Source organism: Hemibagrus wyckioides, linkage group LG14 (genome assembly GCF_019097595.1).
Source record: "Hemibagrus wyckioides isolate EC202008001 linkage group LG14, SWU_Hwy_1.0, whole genome shotgun sequence".
NCBI classification, from domain to species: domain Eukaryota; kingdom Metazoa; phylum Chordata; class Actinopteri; order Siluriformes; family Bagridae; genus Hemibagrus; species Hemibagrus wyckioides.
Window position 1 is genome coordinate 13688160 of NC_080723.1, and position 21506 is coordinate 13709665.

Here is a 21506-nt window from a genome sequence, read left to right on the forward strand (position 1 = left end):
TGTATGACCCTACCTCACCAACTTGCTAACTATTTATAAATTATTACTCTAAATGTCCTTATTTTATGTGTAATGATAAATGCTCAGTCTCACAACGTCCTATGAGTTGTGAGACCTCATTATGCCTGCCAAAAATAATCAGCTATAAATATTTTTTAAATAGCATATAAGAATTGTTTCTCTTGCTCAGTTTTGTACAGTTTTTGACATTTGGGTGCAAAACACTAACAATATTTTGGACTGAAAGCAACTTTTTTGATTTTTTGTAAAAGAACGCATGTGTATGATTGACAGATCCCGATGATGTCGGCAATCTTGCTGTCTCTAACAAAACCACATCGTCTGTGTCTCTAACTTGGAATGACATATCTGGGAACTGGTCATTTAAAATAGAATGGACTATTGGCAGCACTAACACCTTAAATACATATTACACCATCACTGGTCTGACTGCTGGAGTGAACTACACATTCACTGTTACTGCAGTTGCTGCAGATGGACAGACTGCAGGAGCATCAGCTCATATCTCAGCATTCACAAGTAAGTTCTGTACTAGGGACATTTCCTGGGATTTGTCAGTAGAAAGTATGGGATGATTTTGGATGTATTTAAAGCAAGCTCCATTACTGAATGGCTGGTTCTTATAAACCTTAGAGATTCTTGGGCTTCCGCTCATATCCACTGATCTGAATGAGAACCATGGCCTCAGTTTTGGAGGTGCTTCTGCAACTGCAAATGCTGTGCTCCATTTGGCCTGCCAGTATCTGTCAGCTGCCAAGCTTGAGGGCTCCCTTTACCCCCGGTGTCCACCAATAAGTTTGGGGATTACCACCATAGCAGGCAAAGACAATCTTACAACCAACGCTCCATTGAGCCACATTAGCCTTCTTCCAGATCTTTTGGCATCTGCTAAATGCTCCCAGCAAACCCTCACTACACACTTGGTGTGCCAGGTTTGTCCAGCACCTCCCCATGCCATCTGATCCAACTATTACCTGGTGGTGCTCAATTAACAGCTCAGCCGCTGTCTTCTCCTGAGTGTCCAGAACACATGGTCACAAGTCTGTTGATACAACCATGTAGCTGAATTGCAGAGTAGGGTGCTTTGATATCAAGTATACTTAAGGACACACTTATGTTCTTATTGTTTTTGTTATGGATAAACTGTGATTAGCAGAGTAATCCAATAACAGAACACCACTCTGGTTCAGATAAGACAGTCCATTCAATTACCTCCAGGTTTCAATGCCATTAGCCATGTGAGTGTTAAATGTCCCCAGTAAAACTATGAAGTCACTTGTGGTGGCTCCTTCCAGCACCCCAGCGAAGGCCTCTAAGAAGTCTGAATACTTTGAACTGGTGTTTAGTACATTTCATGATTCTTTAAATAGAAATATTTTGGAGACAGAGATTTTTTGCATGTTTAGTTGTTGCTAGAAGCCAACTGCTAGATTCTACTGTTAGATATACTGTTTTTCATTGTAGGGAGCTTTGCTATAAACATCTGCAGCCTGTCACAGCCTGATGGTAAATAGTTTATTTGCAGTATAATAATCAGAGGGAGAAATTGGGGCATTGTGCTTTAAATAGCTTTCATACAATACTGATCAAAGACAGTATTGTATGATATAGACTGACTGCATAATGGAATGTCAGATATAATATCATGTGAAGTCTTCTTCGTTCAATGAATGGTGAATTTTAGTGGAATCGCAGTAGTAGAATCATACTGTGTGTCAAACATATATATTAAGGCATATTAAGATTTATCCTGAGCCTCATACTATCCTAGGACTACAGAAGTAACTGGCTATGAACTGTGCCTGTTGCTGATTTATCTTTTTACCTGGTGTCACCCTCTAAATTGATCATTTTGATATTTTTTTCAAAAATGAATTCTTAAAATGAACATAAAATGTGTGTTTGTGTGTCTGATTCACAGACCCAGACGTTGTCAACAATTTCACTGTCTCTAACAAATCTTCATCATCTGTGTCTCTAACCTGGAATGAGCCACATGGGAACAGGTCCTTCTTTACATTAAACTGGACTGATGGCAGTGTGAATAAGAGCAGTAACACTTCAGACACGTCTTACACTGTCACTGGTCTGACTGCTGGAGTGAAATACACATTCACTGTTACTGCAGTTGCTGCAGATAACCAAACTACAGGAGCACCAGCTCAAACCTCAGCATTCACAAGTGAGTCCAGACAACCTTATTCATTACACATTTCCTGGTTCTCTGTATATTTGAGTGCAGTTTTGTTTTAGCAGTTATGTAGCAGTATTTTTATGAATCAGATGTACACCCTAGTTGAGACACATTTCTTGAGATACATTTTGAGCTATTAAATTACAGATGTTAGTAATTACATTGTGTGTCTGTGTGTGATTTACAGTGCCAGATGTTTCCAGCAATCTCACTGCCTTTAACAGAACCACATCATCTGTGTATCTAACCTGGAATGGGCCAAATGGGAGCAGCTCCTTCTTTATAGTAAACTGGACTGGTGGCAATGTGAATGAAAGCAGTAACACTTCAAACACATCTTACACTGTCACTGGTCTGACTGCTGGAGTGAACTACACATTCACTGTTACTGCAGTAGCTGCAGATAACCAAACTACAGGAGCACCAACTCAAACCTCAGCATTCACAAGTAAGACCTGTACTTTACATTAAGTTATAAAATCATTTTAATAATAGAAGTGAATAATCACAGGTAACTTGTTCTTTTATTTTCATGTATATATTAGATGCAGCAAACATGCATATGTTCACAAAAATAACTTGTATAGACTTCCTTGGTAGTATCTGTAATGTGTCTACATGCTTGTATAGCATCATTAATGTCAATTACCATACTGTAAAGAAAGCTTGAGAGGGGCTCTGTCTTTGCTGTGTGCGTTCATAATAAGAATGTTGCTTAGGATTGAGGATTACTGGTTGACTATTTGCAAGTGAATTTCAACAGTGCTCTACATGATAATGGTTTATGGGTAGGTCAGAAAGTGAAAGCACACTGCTAAGGCACATGCAAATTTGGTAAGTATTGAACTGTCTCTTGAAGCAATACTGTTTTATCAAGGTGGAAAAAACAGCAAAGATCAAAGATCAAAATGTTAAAACTGCCATCCATAACACTGTGTGTCAGCTGCAGTGGAGCCATGACAGTATTAGGTTGAACTGAGCAGCTCGAGATACTATGAATTTCTTCTTTCTCTAATCTCAATCAAGGAGTAAATTATGTCTTGTGATATGAGACAATGCTGGAGATAATAAAACAAAGAAAATCAGTTGTTCTTTAATCCTATACGAATACAAATGAAATTCTAAATTTCAAAGCCTGGTGTTGCTAGCACAATCACAACAGTTAATGTTACAACTTCTATGGACTGAATGGGGAACTCTCCCATTACGTAATCACACTCATACTCACAGATCCTGATGTCATAGGAGACGCTATACGTATACCAAACTTATTATAGTATATTATTTGTAAGTTATGTTTCTTTCATATAGATGCATATATTTTCCTAACACAATGGCCTCTAACCTGTACTCACAGAACCTGATGTTCCAAGAGACCTCAGAGTGACTGAAATTACAACAAGCTCATTGTTTCTGAACTGGACTCAACCTATAGGAGAAAGATATTTCTTTATTGTACAGTGGAGTAATGACACCATAACATTGAATTCAACAACCACAAACACTTTCTTTAACATTACTGATCTGAATCCTGGAGTCAATTACACCATCCTGATATCTGCTGTTGCTGCAGATAATATAACAGAAGGAGAAGGAATTAGTCTTTCAGTCTATACAAGTATGTTTCAGAGAATTATATTCTCTTTAGATGAGGAAAGAAATTTCTGAACTGTTCATGTTCATGGACTTTTGTCTTCACAGAGCCAGACACTGTTAGCAACTTCACAGCAGTTAATGTCACAACCACCTCTATATTACTGTACTGGAATGAAAAAGTGGGGGAAATCTCCCATTATGTAATCCAATATAATGATTTCAATATGACAGTCAATAAGACTACTGAAATCACCAGGATTAACATAACTAATCTGACTCCTGGAGTACAGTACACATTCAAAGTGTTTGCAGTTGCTGCAGATAATAAAACAGAAGGAAATTACAGCTGCATTTCTACCTACACAAGTAAGACATGAGTTAGAAATATTGTCTGAATATCATAAGTAATTTGCTATTATAGCAGCAGGTGATGTTGCATGGTGTCTACACTTCCATGTTGTGTTCGGGTTACTGTCTTTGTGGAGTTTCTATATACTGTATGTTCTCCATGTTTCTATGGATTTTATTTCCGGTTTTCCTGTTTCCTAAACTAATCCTAAACTAGTCTGGCTAATCTAAATTGCTCCTTTGTTTAAATGCCTGTGTATGTGGTGCCCTAGAGTTGAGTGGCATCCCATATAGCGTGTATTCCCACCTTGTACCTATTTTTTCCCCGCATAGGCTTGAGACCCACTGTGACTGTTTCTAGGACGATGCTTTTTTATTCAAGGAATGCTGAATGCTTGAAATGTATTGTTACTTGTTTGTTCGGTTTCGATTTTTGTGACTTTATGACACAGTGGCCTCTAACCTGTACTCACAGAACCTGATGTTCCAAGAGACCTCAGAGTGACTGAAATTACAACAAGCTCATTGTTTCTGAACTGGACTCAACCTGTAGGAGAAAGAGATTTCTTTAAAGTACAGTGGAGAAATGACACCATAACATTGAATTCAACAACCACAAACACTTTCTTTTACATTACTGATCTGAATCCTGGAGTCAATTACACCATCCTGATATCTGCTGTTGCTGCAGATAATATAACAGAAGGAGAAGCAATTAGTCTTTCAGTCTATACAAGTATGTGTTAGAGAATTATGTTCTTATTAGATGAGAAAAGAAATTTCTAGACCATTGTTTATATTAATGAACTTTCTTTTGCCTTCACAGAGCCAGACACTGTTAGCAACTTTATAGCAGTTAATGTTACAACCACCTCTATATTACTGGACTGGACTAAGGCAATGGGGATTATTTCCCATTATGTAATCCAATATAATGATTTCAATATGACAGTCAATAAGACTACTGAAATCACCTGGATTAACATAACTAATCTGACTCCTGGAGTACAGTACACATTCAAAGTGTTTGCAGTTGCTGCAGATAATAAAACAGAAGGAAATTACAGCTGCATTTCTACCTACACAAGTAAGACATGAGTTAGAAATATTGTCTGAATATCATAAGTAATTTGGTTTTATAGCAGCAGGTGGTGTTACATGGTGTCTACACTTCCATGTTGTGTTCAGGTTACTGTACTTTGTGGAGTTTCTATATACTGTATGTTCTCCATGTTTCTGTGGATTTTATTTCAGGTTTTCCTGTTTCCTATTGCCTCCTGACCCATGCTGGTGGATTGACTAGCTAATCTAAATTGCTACTTTGTTTAAATGCCTGTGTAAGTGGTGCCCTAGAGTTGAGTGGCATCTCATATAGCGTGTATTCCCACCTTGTACCCATTTTTCCCCCGCATAGGCTTCAGACCCACTGTGACTGTTTCCAGGATGATGTGTTTATTAAGGAATGGTGAATGCTTGAAATGTATTGTTACTTGTTTGTTCAATTTAGATTTTTGTCACTTACTGACACAATGGCCTCTAACCTGTACTCACAGAACCTGATGTTCCAAGAGACCTCAGAGTGACTGAAATTACAACAAGCTCATTGTTTCTGAAGTGGACTCAACCTGTAGGAGAAAGAGATTTCTTTAAAGTACAATGGAGTAATGACACCATAACATTGAATTCAACAACCACAAACACTTTCTTTAACATTACTGATCTGAATCCTGGAGTCAATTACACCATCCTGATATCTGCTGTTGCTGCAGATAATATAACAGAAGGAAATTACAGCTGCATTTCAGCCTACACAAGTAAGACATGCATTAGAAACATTGCCAGAACATCATAAGTAATTTTGTATTATGTCAGCAGGTGGTGCATCAGGTAGCGTTGCATGGTGTCCACATTTCCACGCAGTGTTCAGGGTACTGTCATTGTGGAGTTTCTCTGCATGTTTCCCAATGTGTTTATGGGGCTTTTTCCCAGGTTTTTCCTGTTCATACTCACCTCCCAAAACTGTCAGTGGATTGACTGGCTAATCTAAATTGCCACTGTTTGTGAAGTGTGTGTACATGGTGCCTTAGAGTTGAGTGTCATCCAATAGATTGTGTATTCCTATCTCCGACCTGTTTTTTCCCTGTATAGGCTTCAGATCCACTTTGAACCTGTCCTGGTTTAAGTGATTATTGAAGTTGACTGAAGGCATGAAATTTGTTATTAGCTGTTTGTTTCGTTTTGGTTTTTGTGACTTTCTGACACAATGGCCTCTAACCTGTACTCACAGAACCTGATGTTCCAAGAGACCATAGAGTGACTGAAATTACAACAAGCTCATTGTTTCTGAACTGGACTCAACCTGTAGGAGAAAGAGATTTCTTTAAAGTACAGTGGAGTAATGACAACATAACATTGAATTCAACAACCACAAACACTTTCTTTAACATTACTGATCTGAATCCTGGAGTCAATTACACCATCCTGATATCTGCTGTTGCTGCAGATAATATAACAGAAGGAGAAGCAATTAGTCTTTCAGTCTATACAAGTATGTTTTAGAGAATTATGTTTTTATTAGATGAGAAAAGAAATTTCTGAACATTGTTTATATTAATGAACTTTCTTTTGCCTTCACAGAGCCAGACACTGTTAGCAACTTTAGAGCAGTTAATGTTACAACCACCTCTATATTACTGGTCTGGACTAAGGCAATGGGGATTATTTCCCATTATGTAATCCAATATAATGATTTCAATATGACAGTCAATAAGACTACTGAAATCACCAGGATTAACATAACTAATCTGACTCCTGGAGTACAGTACACATTCAAAGTGTTTGCAGTTGCTGCAGATAATAAAACAGAAGGAAATTACAGCTGCATTTCTACCTACACAAGTAAGACATGAGTTAGAAATATTGTCTGAATATCATAAGTAATTTGGTTTTATAGCAGCAGGTGGTGTTACATGCTGTCTACACTTCCATGTTGTGTTCGGGTTACTGTCTTTGTGGAGTTTCTATATACTGTATGTTATCCATGTTTCTGTGGATTTTATTTCCGGTTTTCCTATTTCATATTGCCTCCTGACCCATGCTGGTGGATTGACTAGCTAATCTAAATTGCTCCTTTGTTTAAATGCCTGTGTATGTGGTGCCCTAGAGTTGAGTGGCATCTCATATAGCGTGTATTCCCACCTTGTACCCATTTTTTCCCCGCATAGGCTTGAGACCCACTGTGACTGTTTCCAGGACGATGCTTTTTCATTCAAGGAATGCTGAATGCTTGAAATGTATTGTTACTTGTTTGTTCGGTTTCGATTTTTGTGACTTTCTGACACAATGGCCTCTAACCTGTACTCACAGAACCTGATGTTCCAAGAGACCTCAGAGTGACTGAAATTACAACAAGCTCATTGTTTCTGAACTGGACTCAACCTGTAGGAGAAAGAGATTTCTTTAAAGTACAATGGAGTAATGACAACATAACATTGAATTCAACAACCACAAACACTTTCTTTAACATTACTGATCTGAATCCTGGAGTCAATTACACCATCCTGATATCTGCTGTTGCTGCAGATAATATAACAGAAGGAAATTACAGCTGCATTTCAGCCTACACAAGTAAGACATGAGTTAGAAACATTGCCAGAACATCATAAGTAATTTTGTATTATGTCAGCAGGTGGTGCAGCAGGTAGTGTTGTATGGTGTCCACAGTTCCACGCTGTGTTCAGGGTACTGTCATTGCGGAGTTTCTCTGCATGTTTCCCAATGTGTTTATGGGGCTTTTTCCCAGGTTTTTGCTGTTCATACTCACCTCCCAAAACTGTCAGTGGATTGACTGGCTAATCTAAATTGCCACTGTTTGTGAAAGTGTGTGTACATGGTGCCTTAGAGTTGAGTTTCATCCAATAGATTGTGTATTCCTATTTTCGACCTGTTTTTTCCCTGTATAGGCTTCAGATCCACTTTGAACCTATCCTGGTTTAAGTGATTATTGAACTTGACTGAAGGCATGAAATTTGTTATTAGCTGTTTGTTTCGTTTTGGTTTTTGTGACTTTCTGACACAATGGCCTCTAACCTGTACTCACAGAACCTGATGTTCCAAGAGACCTCAGAGTGACTGAAATTACAACAAGCTCATTGTTTCTGAACTGGACTCAACTTGTAGAAGAAAGAGATTTCTTTAAAGTACAATGGAGTAATGACAACATAACATTGAATTCAACAACCACAAACACTTTCTTTAACATTACTGATCTGAATCCTGGAGTCAATTACACCATCCTGATATCTGCTGTTGCTGCAGATAATATAACAGAAGGAGAAGCAATTAGTCTTTCAGTCTATACAAGTATGTTTTAGTGAATTATCTTCTCATTAGATGAGGAAAGATATTTCTGAACAATGTTTATGTTAATGGACTTTCTTTTGTCTTCCCAGAGCCCAACACTGTTAGCAACCTCACAGCAGTTAATGTTACAACCACCTCTATATTACTGGACTGGACTAAGGCAATGGGGATTATTTCCCATTATGTAATCCAATATAATGATTTCAATATGACAGTCAATAAGACTACTGAAATCACCAGGATTAACATAACTAATCTGACTCCTGGAGTACAGTACACATTCAAAGTGTTTGCAGTTGCTGCAGATAATAAAACAGAAGGAAATTACAGCTGCATTTCTACCTACACAAGTAAGACATGAGTTAGAAATATTGTCTGAATATCATAAGTAATTTGCTTTTATAGCAGCAGGTGGTGTTGCATGGTGTCTACACTTCCATGTTGTGTTCAGGTTACTGTACTTTGTGGAGTTTTTATGTACTGTATGTTCTCCATGTTTCTGTGGATTTTATTTCCAGTTTTCCTATTTCATATTGCCTCCTGACCCATGCTGGTGGATTGACTAGCTAATCTAAATTGCTCCTTTGTTTAAATTCCTGTGTATGTGGTGCCCTAGAGTTGAGTGGCATCTCATATAGCGTGTATTCCCACCTTGTACCCATTTTTTCCCTGCATAGGCTTCAGACCCACTGTGACTGTTTCCAGGATGATGTGTTTATTAAGGAATGGTGAATGCTTGAAATGTATTGTTACTTGTTTGTTCGATTTAGATTTTTGTCACTTACTGACTCAATGGCCTCTAACCTGTACTCACAGAACCTGATGTTCCAAGAGACCTCAGAGTGACTGAAATTACAACAAGCTCATTGTTTCTGAACTGGACTCAACCTGTAGAAGAAAGAGATTTCTTTAAAGTACAGTGGAGTAATGACACCATAACATTGAAGTCAACAACCACAAACACTTTCTTTTACATTACTGATCTGAATCCTGGAGTCAATTACACCATCCTGATATCTGCTGTTGCTGCAGATAATATAACAGAAGGAAATTACAGCTGCATTTCAGCCTACACAAGTAAGACATGAGTTAGAAACATTGCCAGAACATCATAAGTAATTTTGTATTATGTCAGCAGGTGGTGCAGCAGGTAGCGTTGCATGGTGTCCACATTTCCACGCAGTGTTCAGGATACTGTCATTGTGGAGTTTCTCTGCATGTTTCCCAATGTGTTTATGGGGCTTTTTCTCAGGTTTTTGCTGTTCATACTCACCTACCAAAACTGTCAGTGGATTGACTGGCTAATCTAAATTGCCACTGTTTGTGAAAGTGTGTGTACATGGTGCCTTAGAATTGAGTGTCATCCAATAGATTGTGTATTCCTGTTTTCTACCTGTTTTTTCCCTGTATAGGCTTCAGATCCACTTTGAACCTGTCCTGGTTTAAGTGATTATTGAAGTTGACTGAAGGCATGAAATTTGTTATTAGCTGTTTGTTTCGTTTTGGTTTTTGTGACTTTCTGACACAATGGCCTCTAACCTGTACTCACAGAACCTGATGTTCCAAGAGACCTCAGAGTGACTGAAATTACAACAAGCTCATTGTTTCTGAACTGGACTCAACTTGTAGGAGAAAGAGATTTCTTTAAAGTACAATGGAGTAATGACAACATAACATTGAATTCAACAACCACAAACACTTTCTTTAACATTACTGATCTGAATCCTGGAGTCAATTACACCATCCTGATATCTGCTGTTGCTGCAGATAATATAACAGAAGGAGAAGGAAATAGTCTTTCAGTCTATACAAGTATGTTTTAGTGAATTATCTTCTCATTAGATGAGGAAAGATATTTCTGAACAATGTTTATGTTAATGGACTTTCTTTTGTCTTCCCAGAGCCCAACACTGTTAGCAACCTCACAGCAGTTAATGTTACAACCACCTCTATATTACTGGACTGGACTAAGGCAATGGGGATTATTTCCCATTATGTAATCCAATATAATGATTTCAATATGACAGTCAATAAGACTACTGAAATCACCAGGATTAACATAACTAATCTGACTCCTGGAGTACAGTACACATTCAAAGTGTTTGCAGTTGCTGCAGATAATAAAACAGAAGGAAATTACAGCTGCATTTCTACCTACACAAGTAAGACATGAGTTAGAAATATTGTCTGAATATCATAAGTAATTTGCTTTTATAGCAGCAGGTGGTGTTGCATGGTGTCTACACTTCCATGTTGTGTTCGGGTTACTGTACTTTGTGGAGTTTTTATGTACTGTATGTTCTCCATGTTTCTGTGGATTTTATTTCCAGTTTTCCTATTTCATATTGCCTCCTGACCCATGCTGGTGGATTGACTAGCTAATCTAAATTGCTCCTTTGTTTAATTTCCTGTGTATGTGGTGCCCTAGAGTTGAGTGGCATCTCATATAGCGTGTATTCCCACCTTGTACCCATTTTTTCCCTGCATAGGCTTCAGACCCACTGTGACTGTTTCCAGGATGATGTGTTTATTAAGGAATGGTGAATGCTTGAAATGTATTGTTACTTGTTTGTTCGATTTAGATTTTTGTCACTTACTGACTCAATGGCCTCTAACCTGTACTCACAGAACCTGATGTTCCAAGAGACCTCAGAGTGACTGAAATTACAACAAGCTCATTGTTTCTGAACTGGACTCAACCTGTAGAAGAAAGAGATTTCTTTAAAGTACAGTGGAGTAATGACACCATAACATTGAATTCAACAACCACAAACACTTTCTTTAACATTACTGATCTGAATCCTGGAGTCAATTACACCATCCTGATATCTGCTGTTGCTGCAGATAATATAACAGAAGGAAATTACAGCTGCATTTCAGCCTACACAAGTAAGACATGAGTTAGAAACATTGCCAGAACATCATAAGTAATTTTGTATTATGTCAGCAGGTGGTGCATCAGGTAGCGTTGCATGGTGTCCACATTTCCACGCAGTGTTCAGGGTACTGTCATTGTGGAGTTTCTCTGCATGTTTCCCAATGTGTTTATGGGGCTTTTTCTCAGGTTTTTGCTGTTCATACTCACCTACCAAAACTGTCAGTGGATTGACTGGCTAATCTAAATTGCCACTGTTTGTGAAAGTGTGTGTACATGGTGCCTTAGAGTTGAGTGTCATCCAATAGATTGTGTATTCCTGTTTTCTACCTGTTTTTTCCCTGTATAGGCTTCAGATCCACTTTGAACCTGTCCTGGTTTAAGTGATTATTGAAGTTGACTGAAGGCATGAAATTTGTTATTAGCTGTTTGTTTCGTTTTGGTTTTTGTGACTTTCTGACACAATGGCCTCTAACCTGTACTCACAGAACCTGATGTTCCAAGAGACCTCAGAGTGACTGAAATTACAACAAGCTCATTGTTTCTGAACTGGACTCAACTTGTAGGAGAAAGAGATTTCTTTAAAGTACAATGGAGTAATGACAACATAACATTGAATTCAACAACCACAAACACTTTCTTTAACATTACTGATCTGAATCCTGGAGTCAATTACACCATCCTGATATCTGCTGTTGCTGCAGATAATATAACAGAAGGAGAAGCAATTAGTCTTTCAGTCTATACAAGTATGTTTTAGTGAATTATCTTCTCATTAGATGAGGAAAGATATTTCTGAACAATGTTTATGTTAATGGACTTTCTTTTGTCTTCCCAGAGCCCAACACTGTTAGCAACCTCACAGCAGTTAATGTTACAACCACCTCTATATTACTGGACTGGACTAAGGCAATGGGGATTATTTCCCATTATGTAATCCAATATAATGATTTCAATATGACAGTCAATAAGACTACTGAAATCACCAGGATTAACATAACTAATCTGACTCCTGGAGTACAGTACACATTCAAAGTGTTTGCAGTTGCTGCAGATAATAAAACAGAAGGAAATTACAGCTGCATTTCTACCTACACAAGTAAGACATGAGTTAGAAATATTGTCTGAATATCATAAGTAATTTGGTTTTATAGCAGCAGGTGGTGTTACATGCTGTCTACACTTCCATGTTGTGTTCGGGTTACTGTCTTTGTGGAGTTTCTATATACTGTATGTTATCCATGTTTCTATGGATTTTATTTCAGGTTTTCCTGTTTCCTATTGCCTCCTGACCCATGCTGGTGGATTGACTAGCTAATCTAAATTGCTCCTTTGCTTGAATGACTATGTATGTGGTGCCCTAGAGTAGAGTGGCATCTCATATAGCGTGTATTCCCACCTTGTACCCATTTTTCCCCCGCATAGGCTTCAGACCCACTGTGACTGTTTCCAGGATGATGTGTTTATTAAGGAATGCTGAATGCTTGAAATGTATTGTTACTTGTTTGTTCAATTTAGATTTTTGTCACTTACTGACACAATGGCCTCTAACCTTTACTCACAGAACCTGATGTTCCAAAAGACCTCAGAGTGACTGAAATTACAACAAGCTCATTGTTTCTGAACTGGACTCAACCTATAGGAAAAAGAGATTTCTTTAAAGTACAATGGAGTAATGACAACATAACATTGAATTCAACAACCACAAACACTTTCTTTAACATTACTGATCTGAATCCTGGAGTCAATTACACCATCCTGATATCTGCTGTTGCTGCAGATAATATAACAGAAGGAAATTACAGCTGCATTTCAGCCTACACAAGTAAGACATGAGTTAGAAACATTGCCAGAACATCATAAGTAATTTTGTATTATGTCAGCAGGTGGTGCATCAGGTAGCGTTGCATGGTGTCCACAGTTCCACGCAGTGTTCAGGGTACTGTCATTGTGGAGTTTCTCTGCATGTTTCCCAATGTATTTATGGGGCTTTTTCCCAGGTTTTTGCTGTTCATACTCACCTCCCAAAACTGTCAGTGGATTGACTGGCTAATCTAAATTGCCACTGTTTGTGAAAGTGTGTGTACATGGTGCCTTAGAGTTGAGTGTCATCCAATAGATTGTGTATTCCTGTTTTCTACCTGTTTTTTCCTGTACAGGCTTCAGATCCTCTTTGAACCTGTCCTGGTTTAAGTGATTATTGAACTTGACTGAAGGCATGAAATTTGTTATTAGCTGTTTGTTTCGTTTTGGTTTTTGTGACTTTCTGACACAATGGCCTCTAACCTGTACTCACAGAACCTGATGTTCCAAGAGACCTCAGAGTGACTGAAATTACAACAAGCTCATTGTTTCTGAACTGGACTCAACCTGTAGGAGAAAGAGATTTCTTTAAAGTACAGTGGAGTAATGACACCATAACATTGAATTCAACAACCACAAACATTTTCTTTAACATTACTGATCTGAATCCTGGAGTCAATTACACCATCCTGATATCTGCTGTTGCTGCAGATAATATAACAGAAGGAGAAGCAATTAGTCTTTCAGTCTATACAAGTATGTTTTAGTGAATTATCTTCTCATTAGATGAGGAAAGATATTTCTGAACAATGTTTATGTTAATGGACTTTCTTTTGTCTTCCCAGAGCCCAACACTGTTAGCAACCTCATAGCAGTTAATGTTACAACCACCTCTATATTACTGGACTGGACTAAGGCAATGGGGATTATTTCCCATTATGTAATCCAATATAATGATTTCAATATGACAGTCAATAAGACTACTGAAATCACCAGGATTAACATAACTAATCTGACTCCTGGAGTACAGTACACATTCAAAGTGTTTGCAGTTGCTGCAGATAATAAAACAGAAGGAAATTACAGCTGCATTTCTACCTACACAAGTAAGACATGAGTTAGAAATATTGTCTGAATATCATAAGTAATTTGCTTTTATAGCAGCAGGTGGTGTTGCATGGTGTCTACACTTCCATTTTGTGTTCAGGTTACTGTACTTTGTGGAGTTTCTATATACTGTATGTTCTCTATGTTTCTGTGGATTTTGTTTCAGGTTTTCCTATTTCATATTGCCTCCTGACCCATGCTGGTGGATTGACTAGCTAATCTAAATTGCTCCTTTGCTTGAATGACTGTGTATGTGGTGCCCTAGAGTTGAGTGGCATCTCATATAGCGTGTATTCCCAACTTGTACCCATTTTTCCCCCACATAGGCTTCAGACCCACTGTGACCATTTCCAGGATGATGTGTTTATTAAGGAATGCTGAATGCTTGAAATGTATTATTACTTGTTTGTTCAATTTAGATTTTTGTCACTTACTGACTCAATGGCCTCTAACCTGTACTCACAGAACCTGATGTTCCAAGAGACCTCAGAGTGACTGAAATTACAACAAGCTCATTGTTTCTGAACTGGACTCAACCAATCGGAGAAAAAGATTTCTTTATTGTACAGTGGAGTAATGACAACAAAACATTGAATTCAACAACCACAAACACTTTCTTTAACATTACTGATCTGAATCCTGGAGTCAGTTACACCATCCTGATATCTGCTGTTGCTGCAGATAATATAACAGACGGAGAAGCAATTAGTCTTTCAGTCTATACAAGTATGTTTTAGTGAATTATCTTCTCATTAGATGAGGAAAGATATTTCTGAACAATGTTTATGTTAATGGACTTTCTTTTGTCTTCCCAGAGCCCAACACTGTTAGCAACCTCACAGCAGTTAATGTTACAGCCACCTCTATATTACTGGACTGGACTAAGGCAATGGGGAATATTTCCCATTATGTAATCCAATATAACAATGTCAATATGACAGTCAATAAGACTACTGAAATCACCAGGATTAACATAACTAATCTGACTCCTGGAGTACAGTACACATTCAAAGTGTTTGCAGTTGCTGCAGATAATAAAACAGAAGGAAATTACAGCTGCATTTCTACCTACACAAGTAAGCCATGAGTTATCATAAGTAATTTGGTATTATGGCTGCATGCTGGTACAGCAGGTAGAATTGCATGATGTCCACACTTCTATGCTGTGTTCAGGGTACTTTCTTTAAGGAGTGTATACCTGGAGCCTCTGCCATATTGTACCCTTTTTTGCACAGGCTTCAGATCCACTGTGAAATTCATTATTTACTGTTTGTTTCATATTAATTTTTGTGACTTTCTGACACAATGGCCTCTAACCTGTACTCACAGAACCTGATGTTCCAAGAGACCTCAGAGTGACTGAAATTACAACAAGCTCATTGTTTCTGAACTGGACTCAACCTGTAGGAGAAAGATATTTCTTTAAAGTACAGTGGAGTAATGACACCATAACATTGAATTCAACAACCCCAAACACTTTCTTTAACATTACTGATCTGAATCCTGGAGTCAATTACACCATCCTGATATCTGCTGTTGCTGCAGATAATATAACAGAAGGAGAAGCAATTAGTCTTTCAGTCTATACAAGTATGTTTCAGATTTTTTTCATTTGTACTCATTTGATGAAAAAATGAGTTTCTGAGCATTGTTCATTTTAATGGTCCTTTGACTTTACAGAGCCTGACAGTTAATGCCACTGCATTTAATTCAATGTTATTATTATCCTGTATTTTATTGTTTTGTACTTGGGCCAATTGGTAAATTCTCACGTTATGTAAAATAGACTCACCACCCATTATATTAGGAGCACATATACACCTGTACATTTATGCAGTTATCTAATCAGCTAATCATGTAGCAGCAGTACAATGCAAAAAATAAAAATATAGGTCAAGAGCTTCAGCTTCAGAAGTTTATATCAAACATGTCTGTGACTTTGATCATGGCATGTTTTTACACATATTCATACATGAAACAATGAATGACTGACCGTTCAGTGGTGATTGGAGCTGCCAGGAAGGATATAGTAATACTCAGATAACAACAGCGGTGAGAATAAGCATTTCAGCACACACAAACCAACAAATCTTGAGAGATATGGGCTACAACAGCAGAAGGCCACATTGGGTTCCACTCCTGTCAGGCAAGAACACGAATCTGATACTATCAGTGACACACAAACTGGACTGCTGAAGATTAGAAACTGGTCTTTTTCCAGTCTTCAGCTGTCAAGTTTTGCTGAATAAATTGACTATTTTTAGCTGACAGGAATGTGTTCTTCTGGACTTGTAGCCCATCTCCCTGGTGGTTTGATGTGTTGCATGTTCTGAGATGCTTTTCTCCTCTTAACGGTTGTAATTGTTTGAGTTACTATGTTACTATAGACCTCCTGTCACCTCAATCCAGTCTGATCATTCTCCTCTGAACTCATCCACAAGTTGTATCAGCCTGCAGACCCTTAGCTTACAGGATGTTTTTTGTTTTTCGTACCATTCTGTGTAAACTCTAGAAACTGTTTTATGTGAAAGTCCCATATCAGCCCATCTGGTACCAACATTCAAGCACAAAGATCACACTCATTATGATGTTTGATGGCAACATTAACTGAAGCTCAAGACTAGTTTCTGTATGATTTTGAACCCATGTACTCTGTTTTGATGGGTGGATGAGGGCAGGGTGGAGCTGGCAGACAAGAAACAGTAAGCAGGGTCATGTTCATCATTTTATTGCCTATAGAATCACAGAAATTCTAAATTGGACACAGTAATTACTTTAAAATAAAACATAGTATGTCAGTGAGACTCCCTATGAACACCTGCACTCCTGCTACTGAGCTATATAAAGCCACATTTATTCTACTGTTAAACGAAGTATATGTCATTGAATATTTGTTTGATACTGTTGTGGGTTTTTTGGACTTTTAACATCCAGAGTTAATTCTTCTTTTTATACTTTCTTCTGTAACACACAACTCTTCCCACAGAGCCAGATGCTGTAAGAAATCTCATATCCTCTGAAGTCACAACAAGCTCCATGGTTCTGCAGTGGGATGTACCTTCAGGAGAATGGTCTTTTTTTAGAGTGCAGTGGATGAACAACAATACAAGAAGTTACATAACTAACATTAGCATCACTGATCTAGAACCTGGAACAAATTACACGTTTGCAGTATCAGCTGTTGCTGCCGATAATAAAACAGAAGGATCTCTGGTTAAAGTTTCCACTTGCACAGGTATGTTTCACATGACTAAATGTGAGAGTGAAATGTGAAAGTATTTAGACACTTTTGAGTATACACATTGTAACCTCAGAGATATTGATAACATGTAATAGTAAGAAATTAACCTCCTTCACTAAATATCTTCTACACTGGGGCAGGCAAAGTAGAAAAATACATGTAAATCATTTAAGGACTCTTTTTTGCCACTTTTTGTTTATAACACCTTCATGTCAAGTCAACACTCCTGAACTTACATGGTTGTAAAGGCACAAGTGTGGGAGTAACGTGAAATACTAAATATTTGAAATTAATTTTGGTGTTAATTTGCACATTTTTACATTATGTACACATTTTAATATTGGAGCTTGCTACTGATCTATCACTCAAATATGCAAAAAATGTGTTCATTTCAAACAGCATGATCCATTCGCAGTAGAAACTGCAGTGCATATATACATGGATTTTACCACCAGATGTTTGTGGGGGAAAAAAGCTGCCTGTCTTATTTAAGATGTAGACTACAAAATCAATTTGTTAAAGTAATAGAAAATACATTATTATGCATTGCTATATGCAGTATTTTCCACCTAATATACAAAAAATAATGAGTGCATGTTATCTTTTCTACTATTTTCAATAAAACAGACAAGTGGCACCTTTTTCCCCAAGCACCATATGTAAAACCTTCTGTGTATGTACATTCAAGGAGAGCAAACAGTGTTTTTAATCACTTTCTCATTTTGAGTACCATTAAAATGCTCGGTTTGATGAACAATATTACAATTGAAATATTTGTGTTCTTGTTAAATTTGTCTAATCTTGTAAATATCTGATTCCTCAAGGTGCAAGTCCTGTCATTGACATAATCTGTAAAGGACCAAATCGCTCTTCAACAGCGTTGCTGAACTTAACTTGGCAGAATCCTCCAGGCAACAACGAAGGATTCAACATCAGTCTCAGGCCAACAATCAGTCTCAGTCCAACAATCAGTGACTTCATTCCACAGTGCAATAACGTCTGTAACTACAGTTTTTCTGAAAATCTCCAATACTTCACCACTTATAGTTTGGTTATTTCAACCCTTGGATGTGGTGACAGTGGCACATGGAACTTTAATTGCACAACAGGCGTTACAGGCATGTGATTTAATTCTTTTCATGTCCTTTTCACGTATTGTGTAGTCTAAAACTTATAGTGAATAGCTCATATTAATAGCCCTGTATAGCTAACATGACTGATAAGTTGCTTAGATATTTGTCCTGATGCATGATAGAAAATAATCAATTGTATTTTTGTACTGTATCTTTAAAGAGCCACCAGTTCCCAGTAAGGGAGAAGATGTAACAATAGAAGTCACTCCAATAAGCCAGAGTATAATTAAGCTACAATTCAGTGCCAGTCTTCTGAATGGTGCTAATGGACCAATTGAAGCCTATGGTGTTCTGCTGTCAACTGACCATCAAAGTAGGATTGTTTTCCTTTTTTAATGAGCTTTGTATAGAAGGATGATACCTTGAACATTTTTACAACAAGAATGTTTTGATTGTGATTTCAGGTAGCATCTCCAGTAGCTTCCTGAATATGACCTATAGTGATTGGCTGAACAGGAACACCGAGGCGTATCTCACTGTTTTAAAATTAAATGAAAATAAAAACACGAGAAGCAATATGATTACGATTGTAATTGGAAATAACTCAGATGTACTCAATAATACAGCATATCAAAACGGACCTCTGGAAAATCAGGTATACAGGTAAGGCTACAGAATACTGAGAATGAAAGTATAAAAGAGACAATTAAAGGTTTAAGTTTAATAAAGTTCATTCAAAGTTTGTAGTAATAGTCAGTCGCATTATTTACAGCCAATTCTATTATCTCTTTGCAGGGTAGCCTTGGTTTTATTCACCTACCTGGAAATCAGTGCCAGGCTTGTGGACACCCAGCAATCAATCTACTCTATAACACCCTTTGCCCAAAATAGAGCAAAACCATTGGACCCCACATGTAAATCAACTTACATTTCTTATATTGTTTTATACAACTTATATTATGCAGTTTTATGAAACATGAGTTTCATAATTCGATGATCATCATTTAATGGAAGAATGTATGTTATTGTGTGTACCTTTGTTGATATATTTATATATGATGATTCTATCAACGGTGGACACAGGGAAAAAGTGCAAAGTTCTATTGAAGTCTAAGGGTCATGGCTTGACATTCTAATAAGCATGAATAATTTCGAGTCATGTGAGATTCCAGCCTGTTATCAGTTTTGCTAAACTGCAGGGAACAGGGTAAAGGACAGTATAGAAAACTAGATGTCTCTCATTTTATTACATTTTATTGCAGTGCACTGGTGTTCCATTGCACCAGCAGAAAGGAAACTGATTTATCTCTCATTTACACTCACAAATGAATCATTTTTTCACCTCAAGACTGTAGTACGATTAGTCATATCACTGTTAGGTTTTTGTTTAAAGTATCGTAACTCTGTTTAGCTTCTGTGTGTGAGCCCACTGCTGGGAAAACTTGTTTTGGTGAACACTGTGTAAGCTTGACATGGGACTGTTGAGCCCAAGATCAGTATTAACCCCGTTCCACAGCAACCACACATTTATGTTCCATGTGACTTCTCTGTATTTTGATTAATCCCTCATCTTCAACTTTAACTCTCTACAGCAAACACTCTTGCAATTGTTTTGGGGGTGCTGTTGCCCATCATTGTTCTCTTGATCATTGCTGTCATAGTCCTCGTGATACAGAAAAGGTGAGAACCCATGCAACTCTTATCAGGTAAAACATGACACATAGTGTCAATGTTTAGAAAAACGGGGTGTGAGATATTAGGGTGTCTTAGTGTTATTATGCTTTAAGGAGGGCACTGTAAAATAATTTAGGGTACAAGTGAAGCAGTTAGTTACAAACTGTTGATTGAACATTAGCAACACATCCTTAGGGAAAGCCACCATGCCATGAATTTCTTCATTGTTTTGTGTGCCATGTTTGTCCTTGAGCATTTGAAATAGGCTTAATACAAGGCAGTAAGAACAAATGGAACTGAAGAATATTGGATATTTTAGGACACTATGGTTATTATGTCTCTGACACACAGCCAGGATGAAGTACCTCTTTTGATTAGCTTCACTGTCTTTATTCTTTTCTTAGACGAATAACAAAGGACTATACAGATATTCCTGTCAACAACTTAAGGTGATTTTATTATTTCTATGTTTTGATATTTTTGTAACATTATGTAAAGGAATTCTATGACTAATCTAACCCACTAATTATTTCTCTTTCTTTACACAGAACGAAAATGTAAGTAAAACATTTTAATAGAAGTTTGTGTATTCATGAATCAGTTCAGTTCCATCAGTACCACTGGTGTAATTGTTTCCACTTTTTTGTCATTTGCAGAAGCATTCCTGTGAGGTTGGAGGAATTTGAGGCATATTTTAAAAAGCAGCAGCTGGATTCCAATTGTGGCTTTGCTGAACAATATGAGGTGTGAAAACTCTCTAAATAATATAAATGGATTTTTTTTATTATGTCAAAATTGGGAATATTTCCAAAAGGATATACATGAGAGTGAAAATTTTACATAGGTTATATGCCTTTGTGGAAAAAAGGTGCCTTATTTTATTATTTTTGGCAGGACCTTAAGGCTGTTGGAACAGCTCAAACCAAGAATAGTGCCCTTGCCATGGAGAACAAGGGGAAGAATCGCTACAATAATGTACTACCTTGTAAGTGTAGACTCTTCGTTCCCTGTAAATTATTACTGTTACTACTGGCAGCACTAGTAGGTGTAGTAGATTAGTAGACATAGAGTAGATACAAACTGTTAACATGCTGAAACCTTTGAATGTGTCAATCTTTTTTAGACGATTCTTCAAGAGTTAAATTGTCAATACATGGCAGCCCATTTGATGACTACATCAACGCAAACTATATTTCAGTGAGTTGACATTCA

General features: G+C 37.4%; 1 protein-coding gene across 1 annotated transcript in view; it reads left to right on the top strand.

Annotated features, from left to right (window-relative positions):
- ptprjb.1 (protein tyrosine phosphatase receptor type Jb, tandem duplicate 1) overlaps nt 1-21506 on the top strand; it is an 89623-nt gene that overhangs the window by 62807 nt on the left and 5310 nt on the right. The window contains exons 16-28 of the mRNA XM_058408749.1: nt 295-540; nt 1943-2203; nt 2403-2663; nt 17293-17541; nt 18372-18665; nt 18841-18993; nt 19085-19283; nt 19416-19534; nt 20213-20300; nt 20699-20743; nt 20951-21038; nt 21189-21279; nt 21418-21491. Coding sequence (XP_058264732.1) covers nt 295-540; nt 1943-2203; nt 2403-2663; nt 17293-17541; nt 18372-18665; nt 18841-18993; nt 19085-19283; nt 19416-19534; nt 20213-20300; nt 20699-20743; nt 20951-21038; nt 21189-21279; nt 21418-21491 — 2168 coding nt within the window. The remainder of the gene's footprint in view (nt 1-294; nt 541-1942; nt 2204-2402; nt 2664-17292; nt 17542-18371; nt 18666-18840; nt 18994-19084; nt 19284-19415; nt 19535-20212; nt 20301-20698; nt 20744-20950; nt 21039-21188; nt 21280-21417; nt 21492-21506) is intronic.